The 16896-nt window shown below is 44.1% G+C and overlaps 1 protein-coding gene and 1 long non-coding RNA gene across 9 annotated transcripts in view; one reads left to right on the top strand and one right to left on the bottom strand.

The window, feature by feature from the left end:
• Nucleotides 1-2740: 2740 nt before the first annotated feature.
• Nucleotides 2741-16896, bottom strand: part of MAX (MYC associated factor X) — a 28879-nt gene continuing 14723 nt past the window's right edge. For 3 of the 8 annotated variants that reach the window (XM_015561552.1, XM_006760083.2, XM_006760085.2), the window contains 2 exons: nt 4185-4314; nt 2741-2971 (listed from right to left, as the gene is read on the bottom strand). In XM_015561552.1, coding sequence (XP_015417038.1) covers nt 2784-2971; nt 4185-4314 — 318 coding nt within the window. In that variant the 3' untranslated portion in view covers nt 2741-2783. Of the gene's footprint in view, nt 2972-3640; nt 3726-4184; nt 4315-16896 lie in introns of all 8 variants that reach the window. The other 5 variants (XM_015561553.1, XM_006760084.2, XM_006760086.2 and 2 more) reach the window with 3 other exon arrangements.
• Nucleotides 4321-15062, top strand: LOC107182531. Its single transcript, XR_001513244.1, has 3 exons — nt 4321-6235; nt 7748-7750; nt 15052-15062. It is a non-coding gene; the product is annotated as an uncharacterized LOC107182531 (long non-coding RNA).

The following is a 16896-nucleotide window of genomic DNA, read 5'->3' as shown; positions in this document are numbered from 1 at the left end:
CCTGCTGCGGTTACCCAGGGAATCACCAGGTTCTCTGGCATTGCATGGGACTGTCCAGAGCGCAATAGCGAGAACAAACCAGAGAAGAACACGCTGTCAGAGAGTAAACCACGATCAGACGTCGCTGTCCTGGTGGGCAGACACTGGTTCCCTGGACACACACACCAGAAGCATGGCTGTGACTTTCACTAGTCCCCTGTAGAAAGCACGATCTCTAGCTCGGGTTTCTTACCTTGTTTCTTTCCAGGCAGCTGCTCCCAGTGGTACCACCTTTCCCCACCACTCGCCAGTCTGCTCAGCAAGTCAGTCAAGGGCTTCCGATTTCCCAGGTGAGTCAGCTACCCGTTGTGGCTCTTCTTCCAACAGGTTTTTTGAAATTTTGAGAAGCCTAAAATGTAACCCCTTGTCCAGCCAATATGCTGGAGCCAGGAGCTTGCTCTCAGGGACACTGCCTATCCCTGTGCTGGCTCCCTGACTACCGGGCGCCCAGCTCCACACTCCTTGCATCTCATCCCCGGCTTAGAACCTGCAGTCGGTTCTAATGCCTACACTGACCAAGCCAGCTGTGTGCGATGTGGAGTTTATAATTACGGCCAGACATGCAAAGAGATATAGTAAAAAGCAATGAAAAAGAGGAGGAGAGCATGCTAACTTGGAGGGATTAAGAAATCATCTGACTTCTCATTCCATTTGTTTTATTCCTGTTTCATTTGTCTTGAAATGGAGTGCCTTTAATAAATGGGATTGTGCTCCCAACATCCTTGCTTCCCCTATTGCAATCATGGTTGGGCGGAGAGAGTTTGATCGTTACGATCTGCCTCTTGTAGAATCATGACCCACCTGTAACTCCCATTAACCAAAGAGATACTGTGGATCTGAAATCCCACTGACAGGGGTCCAGCACTACCATTCTGAAAAGTGACAAAGCGAAGAACTGATTTGACTTCACTCTCCTGGTCTAGGTACAGCAATATTTCCTGCCAGCTAGACAGGAAAACCAAAGCTGAGCTGTGTCCTGGCCAGAAACCCTCTTCCTTTCAAGGTCAAACAAGTTCGGGCTGGTGTTGGTCCCTCACTTGATGCTGTTGAAGCCTCCTTTACTTCCAGCCCTTGCCAGCTCTGCTGCTTCCTCTAACTATGTTGGAACCGCTAGAAACTGACAGGTCCTAGAGTGCATGGGTCACCTTTGAAGTGGGCATTCATTACCAGGAGAAACCCAAACCCACAGCTCGGCTACCAACTCCCTAAGGGTCATTTATTTAGCAGGAACTGGGTCTAGAAATGCTGCCCCGAATAACCCCATCCCTGTTGGAACTTTAAAAGCTTCTATCTGCCCAGCCGGGTGTGGCTCAGTGGTTGAGCGTCGACCTATGAACCAGGAAGTCACTGTTGGATTCCTGGTCAGGGCACATGCCCAGATTGTGGGCTCGGTCCCCAATGGGGGGCATGCAGGAGGCAGCTGACCCATGATTCTCTCTCATCATTGATGTTTCTCTCTCTCTCCCTCTGAAATCAATAAAAATATTTTAAAAATAATAATAAAAGCTTCTATCCAATGAGCAAAGCCACCACCACCAGTTTATCCACCCCCTGCCCTGCCTGGGCTAAGCTAAGCTGAGCCTTTAGAATAAAAAGGGAACTGCTCTGGCGTATGGTTGCTCTCAGTTTTGCAAGGCCACGTAAGTGACCGCTGCTCCTCTCTCAGGCCTAGTGGCCTCCACAGGGCTCTTCTCCTAAGCATCTTGGCCTTTGCAAGGGCAAGAAGACACCACCACCAAGAAGGATAAAATAAGTTTTTATTTATAGTCTTATAGTAAAGGGGGAAGCCTTAACTTGCAAGACAATTCTTCGGCAGTATGTACAACATACTTTTTATTTCCATGGAATGGAATCAAACACGGACTGAGACTACAGAGTATACACTAGAAATCAGCAAATGCCAGGAACGGAGTAGGAAAAAGACAAAGAAATGAGGCCTAAACACACAAAACCCTTCACTGGGAGCTGCTGACCGCAGCCAGAACCAGGGCTGGGTCACCGTGGGGACAGGTTCCAGAACAGTCGGAAAGGACGTGGGGCAAGGGTGGGAAGGGGCCGCACTGGGGTGCGGGTTTAGTACCAGGTAAATTGCTCTTGGTATTTACATAAAAAATCAGTTGGCTCTATTTCTTAGAAATACACACGGAAAGAAAGGAAGATTTGATCATTACTTTATGAATCTGTCGCTTTGCAATACCGACATCATCAGGAATAGGGACAATTCACTCAGATTCAAATTTCAGTAGCAGGAAATAAATATCAAAACATCATCACTGGCCCTCAATACAAAACCTCTACCCCACCCGCTCCTCCCTCCTTGCCCTCCCACCCCCAGCACCCTCTGGCGGCCACTTCACTGCTGACGCCCCCCACACCACACGAGTGTCCCGAGGCCCTCCCGGAGGCTGGCTGAGAGAAGCAGGAACACCATGTGCTCAGAGGTCCGGCCGGCCGTCTGTCCTCCACAGAAAAAGCTGCCAAGTTGGGGTGTTTTGGTTTAAAAATTCCTGGTGGGGACAGGGAATCCCTGAAGGGAAACATTAAAAAAAAAATAGTGGAAGTGGGGAAGGAGAACGAGAGCTGTTGTCCAAGAGCTTCTACGTAAAAATAAAATTTTAAAAAAAAAGAGAAAGGAAAAAAATAGAGTCTCTTAAATGGTTCTGAGGGTTCTAAGGATGAACTGAAAGGAGGATGAGACGACGGAGGAGACAGACAGTTTTTATTGCTGGCCTGCCCGGCAGAGCTTAGCTGGCCTCCATCCGGAGTTTCTTCCTGCTTTGGGGCTCTTCAGGCTCCGACTCTGAGCTGGAGTCCGAGCCCCCATCGAAGGCAGAGATGGCGCTGCCCTTGGCGTTGGTGTAGAGGCTGTTGTCTGAGGAAGGGTAGTTGGTCTGCAGTTGGGCACTCGACCTCGCTTTCTCCAGTGCACGGACTGAAAAGCAACCAAGCGAGTGGGTTACAGCCTCTGAGACAGAGGAGAAGCTAGAATAACTGAGTCTCAGGTCAGGGTCCAGCCTGTTCTTCCGAAGGGCTTGCTGGGCCCTGAGGCTCAGAAATAACTCTTCTGGTGGCTGTTCCACCAGCACACTTCATCTCCCTCCTTTCCCAGACAGACCTGGAGCCCAGTGGACATGGCCAGCTCCTCTGCAATGCCACTCAACCCTAAAGAGAAGGCTTGTGATGTCACCGTCCTGCCTTAGAAGCCCAGTGTTGAGACAGGAGCTCTCTGTGGGACCCAACAGTGCAGTGACAATGGAGAAGCTGGCCTGGCAATGCTAGGATCCATAAAGGTGTGAAGGCCACACAACAGCAGGGAAGGATGACATAAGATATATCAGCCAAAGAAAAGTTTTGGCTTAGCTCTCTTATACAAGATCCACTTGGAAAGACAAGCTGGACACTTGGAAGCAAGTCACCAATACACAGAATACCTGGGTCTTCTGACATATAGCCCCTACATGCAGGCTGCTCAGCCCGGGAACCAACCCGCTGCTGCCTCCCTCTGCCCATCCCTCAGTTCAGCTCATCTTGAGCCTGCAAGGTCAACCCATTCATATTATTTTATTTTATTTGAGGTGTTCTAACCCAAGTGGTTACTTGCATTTCTTTTTACTTGCATCTTCCATGAGGGAGGAAGAGAAGTGAATTCCCCAGGAACAAAGAACTTGATCAGCTCTCGCTTTCCCCTGTGGTTGTAGGAAAAGGCGGATGTGAGCATTGGAGAACAGCATGGGCCTGGCCCATAGGCTGCCCTGATTGGACTACCATTGGCAATGGGAGAGCTCACTGACCCTGAATACCTGGATTTCTGGTACTTACGCAGCACACTCCAATCCAAGGACCTGAGCTCTTTTCAGACACCTGATGCCAGGTGTGCCTCCTACTACAGGCAGAGCACCTAAGCCCCAAGAAGGGGAGAGATCAGCTCAGAAAAGTCTCCAGATGTCAAACCCTAGACTCCACTATTCCCTCACTGGCGGCTCAGGTACTTCCTCAGGATGGCTCTAACACTCAGCGACTCAGAAGCAGGGCCACGGCTGCTTATGAGCACACACTCCTGGTCCTGGTTCTGCAGGCCCAGGTGCAAAGCCCTGACCTGGCCATAGCGCAGCAGGGCCAGCTGCCCCACAGGCTCAGGTGCTCACCTTGCTGCTCCAGAAGGGCATTCTGCCGCTTGAGGTCATCAATATCTTGCTGGTGTGTGTGGTTTTTCCTTCGCATATACTGGATATACTCTGTGGCTTTGTCTAGGATTTGGGCCCGGGATGCCTGTTGCAATACGAGAAAAAGCAAAGGGAACAAAATAAAGACCTAGTCCAAGCAATGAGGAAACTCTGTGTTTCTGCAACAGCGGCATTGGGGCAGGGAAGCAGGAGGGTGAGGTGGGACAAGGCTGAGGAAACAAAGTAATTGCTACTGAGAGTCTTCTTTGTGCCAGTCAAGGTGCCAAGTGCTTCAAATGGCTTACCTCACCAGCACTCAGAAGTAGCTCCACAGGAACCCGAGGCTCAGAGTTTACTGGCTTATTCAAAATCACCAGCTAGAGCCTGGATTTAAACTCAGGTCCGTCAACTGCTGAACTTGTACTCACTCCTCCCATCCCCTTTGGTTCTTTATGTTGCTTTCGAGTCTGCAGCCTGGCTATGTCTGAAAACATGAAAATACTACTTAACTGAGAGCTTATGCCACTCATTCTCTGCCAGGGCCTGACCACAGGTGGCCGTGCCAGAAAGGTAAGAGCAAGATCGCAGCTGGAGCTGGCTCAGGATGGGAGTGGGTACGAAGTTTATCATCAAGGCCCTAGATTTCAGCCAAATCCTCAGACTGTTAACTATTTCCAATTAAGCCATGCTGCTGTGTCACTACTTCAACCTTCGGGCTAAAAAGACTGTCGTGAAGGTTGTCAGAGCTTGATGTCAACACAGGAAGGGCATGAGATTGGGCCATTTCAGGAAGCAGCCACACCTATACCACGGCCACGGCAGCCTAGGTACTGTCAGAGGAGTAAGTTAATGAACCAGTAAAATGGATGTCAGGTTACTCTGTCCCTGGAGGTCACCCTTGCCTGAAAGATCCCCTTCAGCCAACCAGCTGAACTGGAAGGACGGTACAAAGCCAAGGGAAATTAAGCCAGGGCAGGGCTGTCCAGTAGTTGAAGTGTGGCCTTCATGCCACCAGGGTGCTGAGAAGTAGCAAAGCTACTCAGGGTAGGGCAGAACTTGACCAATTCTATATTACAACCCCACTGGGTCCTAAGTAACCAGAACACAGCAGGGGTAAAGGGGCAAAGAAAACATTCGCACTCAGCTAGCAAAACTAAATCCACTTGTAAGTAAATCCTGACAATCTCAATTTATAGACCTCAGGCTGGGCTGGGTATCAGAGAAGTTTGTGAGGCCTGGGCAGTCCTCACAAGTACTAGAACTTCCAGGCTTGCTTTCCTCTTATAGCACCCTTAAGGCAACTTCCTCAAAAGGAAACTGTTCGTATTTGACCATCTTTATCTGATGTGAATTATGTGCAAGGTACTGTGGGGAAACCAAATGTATTAGTCATGGTTTCTTCTGCCCTGATGCTTACTTACTGTCTAGTTGAGATAAATGTATCTGTACAGACAAATCACAGGGCAGTACCAATAACTGTAACCTGTGTAGTACAGATTAGGAATTAAGCAGATTAGGAAGGCCACAGGAAAGATAGCTCCTGATTAGGGCTTTGACTCTGAGTGTGCATGCACGCATGTGCACGTACATGTATGTACACATACACACACCTGAAATAGTGAACCCTGGGTTAGACTGAGGTGGAATTTGTAGAAAAGCGTCCCTCTGGGCCAGGAGAAGAGCACAGGCAAAGGCATTAGGATGGAGACGAAGCCAGTTTTATTTCTCTAGTTAAGTCAGCCAGCTGATGTAGGAAGAATGAGTCCCTAGCAAGTAGGTACCTCTGACATACCTACTTCAGAGGCTGTTTCCCATTTCTGCCAAAGGGGACTTCTTATTAGGGCTAATTATTAGGTGATTAAATGAGAAAAAAAAGGACACATAATTAGAAAGGACTAATTACCCTGCCTCCCTGGATGCTGGATATGGGATTAAAAGTAGTACTGTCGGATAGGTGGCAGAGCGGCAAGGAAGAGCTTAGGAATCCAGGAGACAGTGCACTCCAGCCTCTGTCATTAATGGGCTCTGTGATGGTATTTCTCTCCGTGGCAATTCCTTATCTGACTAGAATTTCTCTCAGACCCCACCTAGCCCTCCAAATTCTATGTACTGCGTCACTGATCCGTCTAATTGCTATGCATATTTACATTGCAGGCTCTCTTCACATTTGCCTATTTTTTTCAATTAACAGTTCCCAAAAAGCGACATTAGCTATTATTTAACTACTCATTTGAATCTGGGAAAAGGGGGAAAAAAGCAACATCTATGAATGATGGAACACTTGCAAATGTTCAGGATGATAACTTTTAATGAACAACACAGAATGTCTTAAGAACAAGAGGTCCCCAAAGAAGGCTGGATTGGTATAAACTCAGCACAAGGCCTTCAGAACACTAAGCATAGCACATCTCCCCTTCCCTCCAAAAGAACCCTAGGCCACTCAGGGTGTCCCTGACTCCTCAGCAAGTCTCAAAGAATGGTTCAATTAACTTAATTTCACTCTCCCCAGATTATTCAACAAGAAGTAAAATCCAACAACAACAAAAAAACCAAACAAAACAAATCTTAAAAGAACAAAATATAGAATTCCTGAAAATTTACATGTACATATCGAGACCAGGGAAGAAGTAAAAGGTTGGAGCCAGAAAATGCTAGACTCATCCAAAATTCCCTCCTCCCAGCATCCTAAACCATATAAGATCATGTGACCAGCCACAGGATTGAGCTGTGGGCAGGCCCTTCCTTGCTTTTATGACTTTATACTATGTGAACAGTGTACTATGAGCCAGCAAGAGCCCTGGCTTTATGGCATGGACTATGGAATGGCCCTGGGCTTTCAGTTTCCATAACAGGATCAATCAGCTGAGTCAGCAATCTCCATGTGAGTGTGACTGAGCAGATAGAACAAGGCATGCTAACATGTCCAAAGATCGACTCTTGTCTTTGGATAACCAGTAAGGATCTGAATAATTTTTTTCCTGCTAGTTTTTAAAATAAGAAGACACTAATTCTTATTCTGCCTTTCTGAGCAGAAACAGATCTCTTCAGTGGTTTGGATCCAACTCTGGGCCAGGAAGAACTGCAGCTGAGAGGACTCAAGAGATCCTGGGCCTGCTACATAACAGTGTGAGTTAATGCAAAGTGCTCCTCAGGCCTTTCAGCACGGGGAGCATGCAAAAGGACACTGGACAGCCTTGCCAGATACTGTTCCAAAGCCATGGTTGCACACGTGATACAAATGATGATGATGATAATGACAATGGCTGATACTTATTGAGTAGTTACTAAGTGCCAGGCATCCTCACAACCTCCTGATGTATTATTTCCTCTCTTTTATAAATGAGGAAATTTACACAAGAGCTGCAACTTACCTAATGTTACATAACTACTAAACAGTAGAGTCAGAATTTGACCCAGGCCTCCAACATCCATATTTTGGGAACACTAATAAAAACTAATAAAAAAAATCCATAGTTTTAGATAACACTGTCAGCTCGATCCCCGGTGGGGGGCGTGCTGGAAAAAACATCCATAGTTTTAGAGAGGCAGTATTGCTATGAAGAGGAGTTTGAGCAGGAGGAAAAGGACTATAAAAGAATCACCTAGTTTATCCACAAGGATGTCTATGAAGACCCTAGTGAGAATGGTTTTGTTGGAAGAGTGAGAGTTTAGGTAAATCATCTCTGCACAGATATGGGTGCAAAAGTGAGTTGAAGGTGAAGCAAAGATAAAGACTAGTTTTTAGAATTAGGTTGAAAACGAAATGGGGGGAAAAAAGTAGCTTGGAGTAATAGCTGCATTGAAGGAAGGCTGTTTCTCTTTTTCTTTTAAAGACATGTGAAACCCAAATAGGCTTCTAACAGAGAAGTAGCAATGAAGAAGAGCCTGAAGATGCAAGAATGTTTGAGAGAACTGCCTGAACCTGGCTCTGGGGAGGGGAAATGACAATTCCCATAGAGCTGTGGTTTCATTTACCCAGAAGAGTAAAACTGAATGGACAATGACGAAGACCCAGTCTGTCCAAGAGGCCCAAAACATTCTTGCCCCTTCTGCATGTGCTGCAGCTGCTTGTACATCTGTATCCCTGCCCAAGCAACAAAGAGACAAAAGGGTCAATCCAGCCTCCAGAGTACCCACTTTGACAGACCTCTGCTTGAGAACAGCGTGAACCGACTTCATGAATTGTAGCAAGAACTGACTACATAGTTAACCAAAGGCCTCAAGTCCAAGAGTCTCTTTCTACTTAGTACCTTTTTACGGTCCCAAATGATTCTTAAAGCAGTTAACACTGAAGCTTAGGATGACATCCAAGGTTACTAAATCCCGTTTAAAGCAATGGTTCTCAAAACTTTTCATATGAGAGGAGTTCCACACATTTTTTAAAGTTGTAAATTTTATTACAGTAACCTGGATTTGTGCAGAACTCCAAGGTGCTTCGAAATCAGATTGGGAGAGGCAAGGAAAAGAGTGGTACTAGACTGTTAACATTAGAAACACCATTGCCATTCCTGCAGCCCTAATGCTGACTTGAGAAACAATGATCTTAGCTACATTGATCACTTTTTCCTCTTCACTGTCAAAATCAGGTCCTACCGGGTTGATGTTAACTGCCTTGTTGCCCCAAGACCCAAAATGCCATATCCTGGAAAATGAAAAAGAAGTACGACTGACTCACCAACTGACACCTGTTTTACTTTGCACTAGTTATTTTAAAGAAAATAAAATCATTATTTTCCGTAACCTGCACAAGCTTTTACACATATTAAGATAAAGGGAGGACTATGTAAAAGCCCGTGTACCTTTCTATTTGAATAAGCTATCTTCTGAAAACAAAAATTAAGGAATCTGTACAATAAATTTGGGTCTGCATTAAATTCATTCCTATATGCAAGCCCCATCAATGCCAACAAGACAGGCTGTGGGGTCAGAGCCATCACAGTCAAGTGACCCCTCCAAGGCTTCCTGCTGCCAAACTGAAGGACCAGAGGGAGGCAGAGCTATCCTGATCTTTAAGGGGCTAGTTCAGGGGTGGGCAAACTTTTTGACTCGAGGGCCACAATGGGTTCTTAAACTGGACTGGAGGGCCGGGACAAAAGCATGGATGGAGTGTTTGTGTGAACTAATATAAATTCAAAGTAAACATCATTACATAAAAGGGTATGGTTTTTTTTGGTTTGTTTGTTTGTTTTTTAGTTTTATTCATTTCAAATGGGCCGGATCCGGCCCGCGGGCCGTAGTGTGCCCACGGCTGGGCTAGTTAAAGCCAAGAGTCAGGCATCTGTTGAGGAGTCAACACACAAATCATGTTTCAAAACTTGCATTCTTTCTTCTTATGCCCTTGGCTGTTTGAAACAAAGGGGTGACTCTTTCCCATCAAACTTTTTTTTTCCCTTCTGTGTTCCCATCAAACTTTAATGATGAAGGACAGGAGCACAGTTACCCAAAGAAGCAAAATTACTAATAAATAAACATGTGGAAATGAATTTAATTTCACAGGTAATAACAAAATACAAAATTACTACCTTTGCCTACAATTAGTCACTCCTTCAAAAAGATTTCCAGTATTGGTAAAATTGGTACTTTCAAAAGATACTACCCAAAAGACTAATTTGCTTGAAAAAATAAATAAATTTTATTAATTAATATATTATTAAAATGAATGTCACTTGCTATTTTACTTTTACTGTGCCAGCTATTATAATTGTATTTATATTAAATTTAAAATGTATTTGTGGCTGGAAGTTTTTGCAATTTTGTTAGAAGAACAAAAACTATCTTCCTGAAAAGCATTTTGGAAACACACAGCAAGAAACCAGATGCTCTTACCCCTAGTCCCAGCAATCCAACTTCTGGAAATCTATTCTATGTAAACAGCCCCACACACCAACATGGTCATCACTAAATCATGTCCTTGCTCCTCAGACTCCATTAACAAATCCATGGATTTAATAATAGCAGCTTTTGAGGGGAGAGAAAAGAAGCAAGTTTCTTGATATCCACTTTAAGATGGCACCCAATTTCAGTCATATTAAAATGGAATGGAAGTGTGGGATGGAGAGAGTGTATCTGTTATGCAATGCCCTACTCAGTAATGGCAAACCTATGACACGTGTGTCAGAGGTGACACGTGAACTCATTTTTTTGGTACTGAACTCTTTGTTAAATGGCATTTAAATATATAAAATAAATATCAAAAATATAAGTCCTTGTTTTACTATGGTTGCAAATATCAAAAAATTTCTGTATGTGACACGGCACCAGAGTTAAGTTAGAGTTTTCCAAAATGCTGACACACCGAGCTCAAAAGGTTCGCCATCACTGCCGAAAGAGAGAAACATTGATGTGAGAGATACACACTGATTGGTTGCCTCTTGCACATGCCTGGCCGTGGCCCATGGACAAACCTGCAACCCAGGTGCATGCCCTTCACCAGAAATCAAACCAATCACTGGCCTACATGATAGCCACTAGCCACAGGTGGCTAACAAGCACTTGAAATAATAATGCACAGTATCTCATCAGTACTGATTGGTTGCCTCTTGCACATGCCTGGCCGTGGCCCATGGACAAACCTGCAACCCAGGTGCATGCCCTTCACCAGAAATCAAACCCAGTACCCTAACCACTGAGCCACTGGCCAAGGCCATTGGTAATTTTTAATATATTAATTATATACTACGGTCATACTTATTTTTGCATAATTCCATTAAATAAAATATATTATTAAAATGAATGTCACTTGCTATTTTACTTTTACTGTGCCAGCTATTATAATTGTATTTATATTAAATTTAAAATGTATTTGTGGCTGGAAGTTTTTGCAATTTTGTTAGAAGAAAAAAAGAAAAATGCTTAAGGGAAGGCCTAATAACCAATTCCTATCCTTCCAAATCTCAAGATGGGAAAGGCATTAGCGAGTTTGCTTGCTCTTTAGTCCTCTCCATGGGAGTGAGCCCTTGCCCACTGCAGAGACTTCCAGGATGGACAGGCTTCTGCCCGCAGGGAGTGCATCCTTCAGTTCGGTGTCACATCAGCCAGAAGGAAGGAAAACACAGGAGAGGCTCCCAAAGGGCCACTGGGATTCAAGGGAGAATGAACCCATGGGGCTCTCAGGATGCAGAAGTGTTTGAGATGGGTCCTGAAGGTGGGCAGAGGGAGACTGACTGGCAGGGAGAAACACATGAAGGCACATGAGTGGGTAAGAGTGCACAGGCTAGCGGGCCCTGTGAGTGGGTCTCCTCCCCACAAAACCTGACATCAGCTGGGCGGGGAGGCTAGGGTTAGACATTGAGGAAAGGGAAGAATGCAGATAAACTGAGAATGAGATTCCGTGTACACCCTCCACAATAAGGGAAGGAGGAGAAAAATCAGGAGGCAAGTTGGGTACCTTATTTGGAGAACATGGAATGCCAGTCCTTACCTTGATGGGCACTGAAAAGCCCTTGGAAGTTCCCAGCAGCACATAAACACAGTTTACATATAATTCAATAAAGCAGGACATTTACAGTTGCTGAGCCCAGAGCTTAAGGAAGACGTGGGCAACTATGGACAATGATTTAAGATATAGAAAATTTAAGAAGAAAATAATTGCCCAACTTGCAGTCTGGCCAGGTAATAATCTTAATGAGTTATGAGGTGAAATGGCCAGGACTGTGGTTTACATTTCATTTAGGAGATAATCGCTCCGGCAGCCCAAATATGATAAAAACAGTGCTGCTGAATAAACTGCCTGCCTTAACAGGTGTCCACCAGAATGAGTCCCTCCCAGTTCAATGTGGCCACGGTGGAAGGGGACTTCCTTCCTTCAGTTAATAAACACCCACTCTGCACTCTACTGTCTGCCAGGCCAGGAGGGAAGAAATATGACCAACATCTACCTGTTAAGAAGACCAGGCTTTAATGAAGATGAAACAGATTAAAGCTCAGTGTTTTAACCTCTTATTTGATGCTCAGAATGTTACCTTACTATTTGTTAATTGTTAGGAATAATTGTCTCTCCCAACAAGAGAGCAAGACCCTCAAGAGTAGATACTATCTATTATACCTTTCAAACCTCTATAGCACTCACATGGCTCTTAATTAAGCAGGTGAGCACAACCGTGTTGGCTGTTACTGTTTTTGTTAAAGGGATAAGCAAGCCCACTGTTTCTTTTGGTGCTCATTCCACAGTTACCTACTGGGAACTACCAGGTGCCAGGGTCTGTGATAGGAGAGCCCTCAGATTCTCACCCAAAATGAAGAAATTCTCAACTTAATGCTTGCTCCTTGTCCTTCCTTCCTTCCTTCCGTCCTTCCTTCCTTTCTTTCTCTTTCTTTCTTTCTTTCTTTCTTTCATTCATTCATTCTTTCTTCCTTTCATCCTTGTTTTTCTTTATTTTCATTGTAGGTCATATTCCTTCTTTTTTAAAGTAATTTTTTAAAAATATGTTTTAAAATTGATTTTAGAGAAAAACATCGACCAGTTGCCTCCCGTGTCCGGGGCCTGAACCCACAACCTGGGCATGTGCCCTGACCAGGAATCGAACCACAACCGTTCAGTGCACAGGATGATGCTCAATCAACTAAGCCACATGGGCCAGGGCGCCCTCTTTCTAATACAGCTGTCTAGAAAGGAGAAATCCAGAGCACAAGTGCCTGGCAGAGCAATTAAGTATGAACAACAGGCAGTAACAAGAGACTTACAGATGAGGAATTTCTATAAACCACTGTACAGCTGCTAACGACAATGTAGGCACAGAACCTTCTCTCACTAAGGTCAACCATGCTAAGGAGACATTATAATTGGTTGTAACTCTGGTTCGGGTGATGGGGCTAACTCAGCCGTGGCAAACTACGGCCCGCGGGCTGGATCCGGTCCGTTTGAAATGAATAAAACTAAAAAAAAAAAAAAAAAAGGCCGTACCCTTTTATGTAATGATGTTTACTTTGAATTTATATTAGTTCACACTCCATCCATGCTTTTGTCCCGGCCCTCCGGTACAGTTTAAGAACCCATTGTGGCCCTCGAATCAAAAAGTTTGCCCACCCCTGGGCTGATGGGAGTGGCAGGCAGAATTATATCCCTAGGTAAAGGCAAACTCCTAGGCTGCCCACCAGATCTGGCCCCATACACAAACAGGGTGAGCTCAGTGCCAGCAATCCTTGGGCAACACTCCTTAGTACCCAACCTAGGACTCTAAAAACAAAGAATAATTCTATTCAAAAACAGTAATGTCTTCCTATAAGAAATGGATCCACAATTGTTCTTGCTCTTATTCCCCTTACTCTGGTTGACTGGCTGATGGCTCTTATATCACCCCTTCCATCCCAGCGGGATGCCCAGCTGAAAAACTACACCGGAAGTCAAACCAAGACAATAGAGTTCAAGAGTCCATTTGCTAACACTATGGGAAAACCCAAATGGGTTGCCAACTATAATGGTCTATTTCTCAGAGAAGCTATATGGACACAGAAAAATTTATGAACTTTAAATGATCTCCAACTCTCTATGCTTCAGTGTTACTGACATATGCCAATTCAGAGGGGAGTACTTCAGCAGCAGGCTTGGTATGACATACTGCCAAAATTATTGCCTTGATCCAGGGGAAGCTCCCAATATGAAAACAAGATATAAGTACTTAAGCAAAATTTCTTTAAAATACAGTCCCTGATTTATGATGGTTTGACTTTCGATATTTCAACTTTGTGATGGTGTGAAAATGATACACGTTGATCTTTTCCTGGGGTAGCGATATGCAGTACTGATACCCTCTCGTGATGCTGCTGGGCAGTGGCAGCAAGTCACAGGTAAATAATGGATAGTCTATAGTGCACTGTGTTGCCAGCATTTTGGGGATATTGTGTTCATATTTAAGGTAGGTGAGGTTAACATATGATGTTTGGTAGATTAGGCGTATTAAATAGATTTTTGGCATGAAAAATTATCAAGACAAAACCCTATCATAAGCTGAGAAGCAACTATATCCTTAAATTGGGCCTATGGTATGGTAGAAAAATAAAACTTGGCAATCGGCAGTCCTGAGTTCTAGTCCCTGTTCATGATCTAGTTCTAGTCCCCTAATCACGGAATCATGATTTTGAGCCACTTTCCTTACCTCTGATATAATGGCAGAAGCAAGCAACAGTACTAATTGTCCAGTTACAATAGCAGTATAATACTCACCATAGAACTGCTGTATTGATTTAACTTTACACTGCAATACACATGGTAGTTATCAGATTTCTTTTACTTAAGCAAAAGGTGACCATTCTTTATGTTTATGTTATAGCAGAAATACAGAGTACAGAGGATAATGGAATCTGGGTCTCAAACATAAAACTTTTTAAATACAAGTACAACCCATTCTTGGTTAGGATAAAACTCAGTAAGTATTGGTTTCTCTTTAAAAAAAAAAAAAAAAGCTAGGACACATAACAGATAATCCAAATACTAAATGAGAAGTCATAAGGAGACTAGAGGTTTTTCCTTCAAGAATCTAAGATCCCTGCCCTGGCCAATGTTTAGAGTATTGACCTGCTTACCAAAGGGTCACAGGTTCGATCCCTGGCCTGGGTCATTGGGAATGCGGGAGGCAACCAATCAATGTGTCTCTCTCATATCGATGTTTTCCTCTCCCCACCACCTCTAAAAAAAAAATCAATGGAAAAAATATCCTCAGGTAGGATTAACAACAACAAAAAAGAACCTAAGATCCCTAAAACGGGGTAAAATAATCATTTCATGATTATTCACATAATGTCATAACCTTAATTACTGCAATCCAAATCAAGAATTAGCCAATTTCCTTTGGGTCAAATACCACATTTAAAAAAAAATTGCAACATTTAGTGAGAACTCGGAAGTCGAGAGACCAAAGTATTCTGTAAGACTCCCTGTAGATCTGTGAAACAGTGTTGGCAGACAAGGAGATTAATGAAGATTGTGGAATTTAGCTAACAACCAGTTCCTTTATTCACACTCAGTGTGATATATATGGATTGAAACACAGGGCAGGATTCTGAAATTGGAAAAGCACGTGTAAATTTCATTGCTTAGATGATTGGGTCTACGCAACCTGGCCCCCCAACCATCCCCTCCACTAGTCTTCTACTTCTGACCTCATCTCCTGCCACCGTACCTTTATTCATTCCAGTCTAGCCCCCTTCTCCCTGCTGGGCCCAGGAATGCTCCTAGGTTCTTGCCTTTGGGCTATTACTCACCTTTCCTCTGCCTGTGATGCTCATCACCAGGTAGATGCATGGTTCTCTTTCCTTTACTTTCTTCAAATCTTCGCTCAAATGTTGTCCTGACAGTGAGTTTTCTTGTCTGCCCTAATGAAGACTGCAACCATTCCTTCCCTGTTCAGCTTTCGCCTAGCACGTATCTGACATACTATATATATATTTTCAATTATTAGTTCATTTTCCATCTTTTCCTCACCAGGTTAAGAGCTTCTATTTTTGCCTGTATGTTCACTGCTGTATTCTGAAACAGTGCTCGGCATGTAGCAGACCCTTAATACTTGCTGAATGGAGTGAAGAAATAAATAAACGAATAGGCCACAATGGATGACAAACTATTCAGTGTGTAAGGCTACCAAATTCAAACCGTCAACTTCCTTGAAGAAAGGAGACAACAGGATTTAAGGATAATGTGGTTTTAAGAACTTACGGAAGAATGTTACAGCAATGTAAAACAGGCTGGATAAAGAAAAAAGGCATAGTTGAGCTCTTGTGACCTGCTTCCCCCAAAGTGTTCTCTAACTTAAGAATGCCTAAAAATCAGCTGACTGGTTGTTAGAGATCCCAGTTCTGCCTCCAGAGAGGCAGATTTAGTAGTGATTCTGATGTGGGTGGTCCACAGCACATCTTGGGAAATACTGCCTTGGCACCACTCCTGGTTAGATGTGAGACTTAAAGGAGAAGGCAGTTCTGCCCATTCAGTTCACCAGCACCATTTTAAGTGATACCATGGCATATGAATAAGCACTAACTGTCAACAATTCAGACACGCATGGAAGATAATCCTGTGCACGTGTGTACTTTGACTAAAAGGGTTAGTCTCTGTCCCCATCATAAAGATCTCCTGTGGTGCTTTAGACAGTGTTGCGCCCAGGAATGTTGTTATTCCAGGTAAGAACCTTGGTCCAAGGCCATTAAACCATGTCTATACTAAGTAGGTCTAACCCACAGCAAATTCTGGTTTTGCAATACTAGGTATTCACATGGCCTGTTTTATTGTTTTCATAAAGGTCAGACCTACCCCATGCTTCAGCCACATAGAAAGCCACACCTCAGATAGGGAATAAAGTATCTGACTTAGCAGAGTGGCAGTATATACAAAATGAAACCATAATGGTTCCAGATTTGACTGGATAACCAAAGAAACCCAGGACTCCCACCCACAGAGCTACATGAGGAGGCCCATTCAAAGCAGACATTTTTTCTAACACCGTTCCCTTAAACACACACACACACAAACCAACACAGGTCTTCTTCCGAGTTTGCCACTTACCTACCACTGAATAGCTGCAGAAGCGGCCAGCTACATTCTGTGTCAAGGGTGGAACTAACTGTGCAAACAGATGTTTCTTCCAAATCCCAAGGAGTGACCCTAACCCATAGGCTTTTTACTCAAAGCTTCCAATGTTTTCAAATGTAAGCTGGTGCCTCCCTTTCCAGGGAAAACGTTAATTTCTGGAATGCCAGCAATGTG

This window comes from Myotis davidii, unplaced genomic scaffold (genome assembly GCF_000327345.1).
Source record: "Myotis davidii unplaced genomic scaffold, ASM32734v1 scaffold337, whole genome shotgun sequence".
Taxonomy (NCBI): domain Eukaryota; kingdom Metazoa; phylum Chordata; class Mammalia; order Chiroptera; family Vespertilionidae; genus Myotis; species Myotis davidii.
Note: the sequence above shows the minus strand (reverse complement) of the source record. Positions and strands in the feature narration are given on the sequence as shown.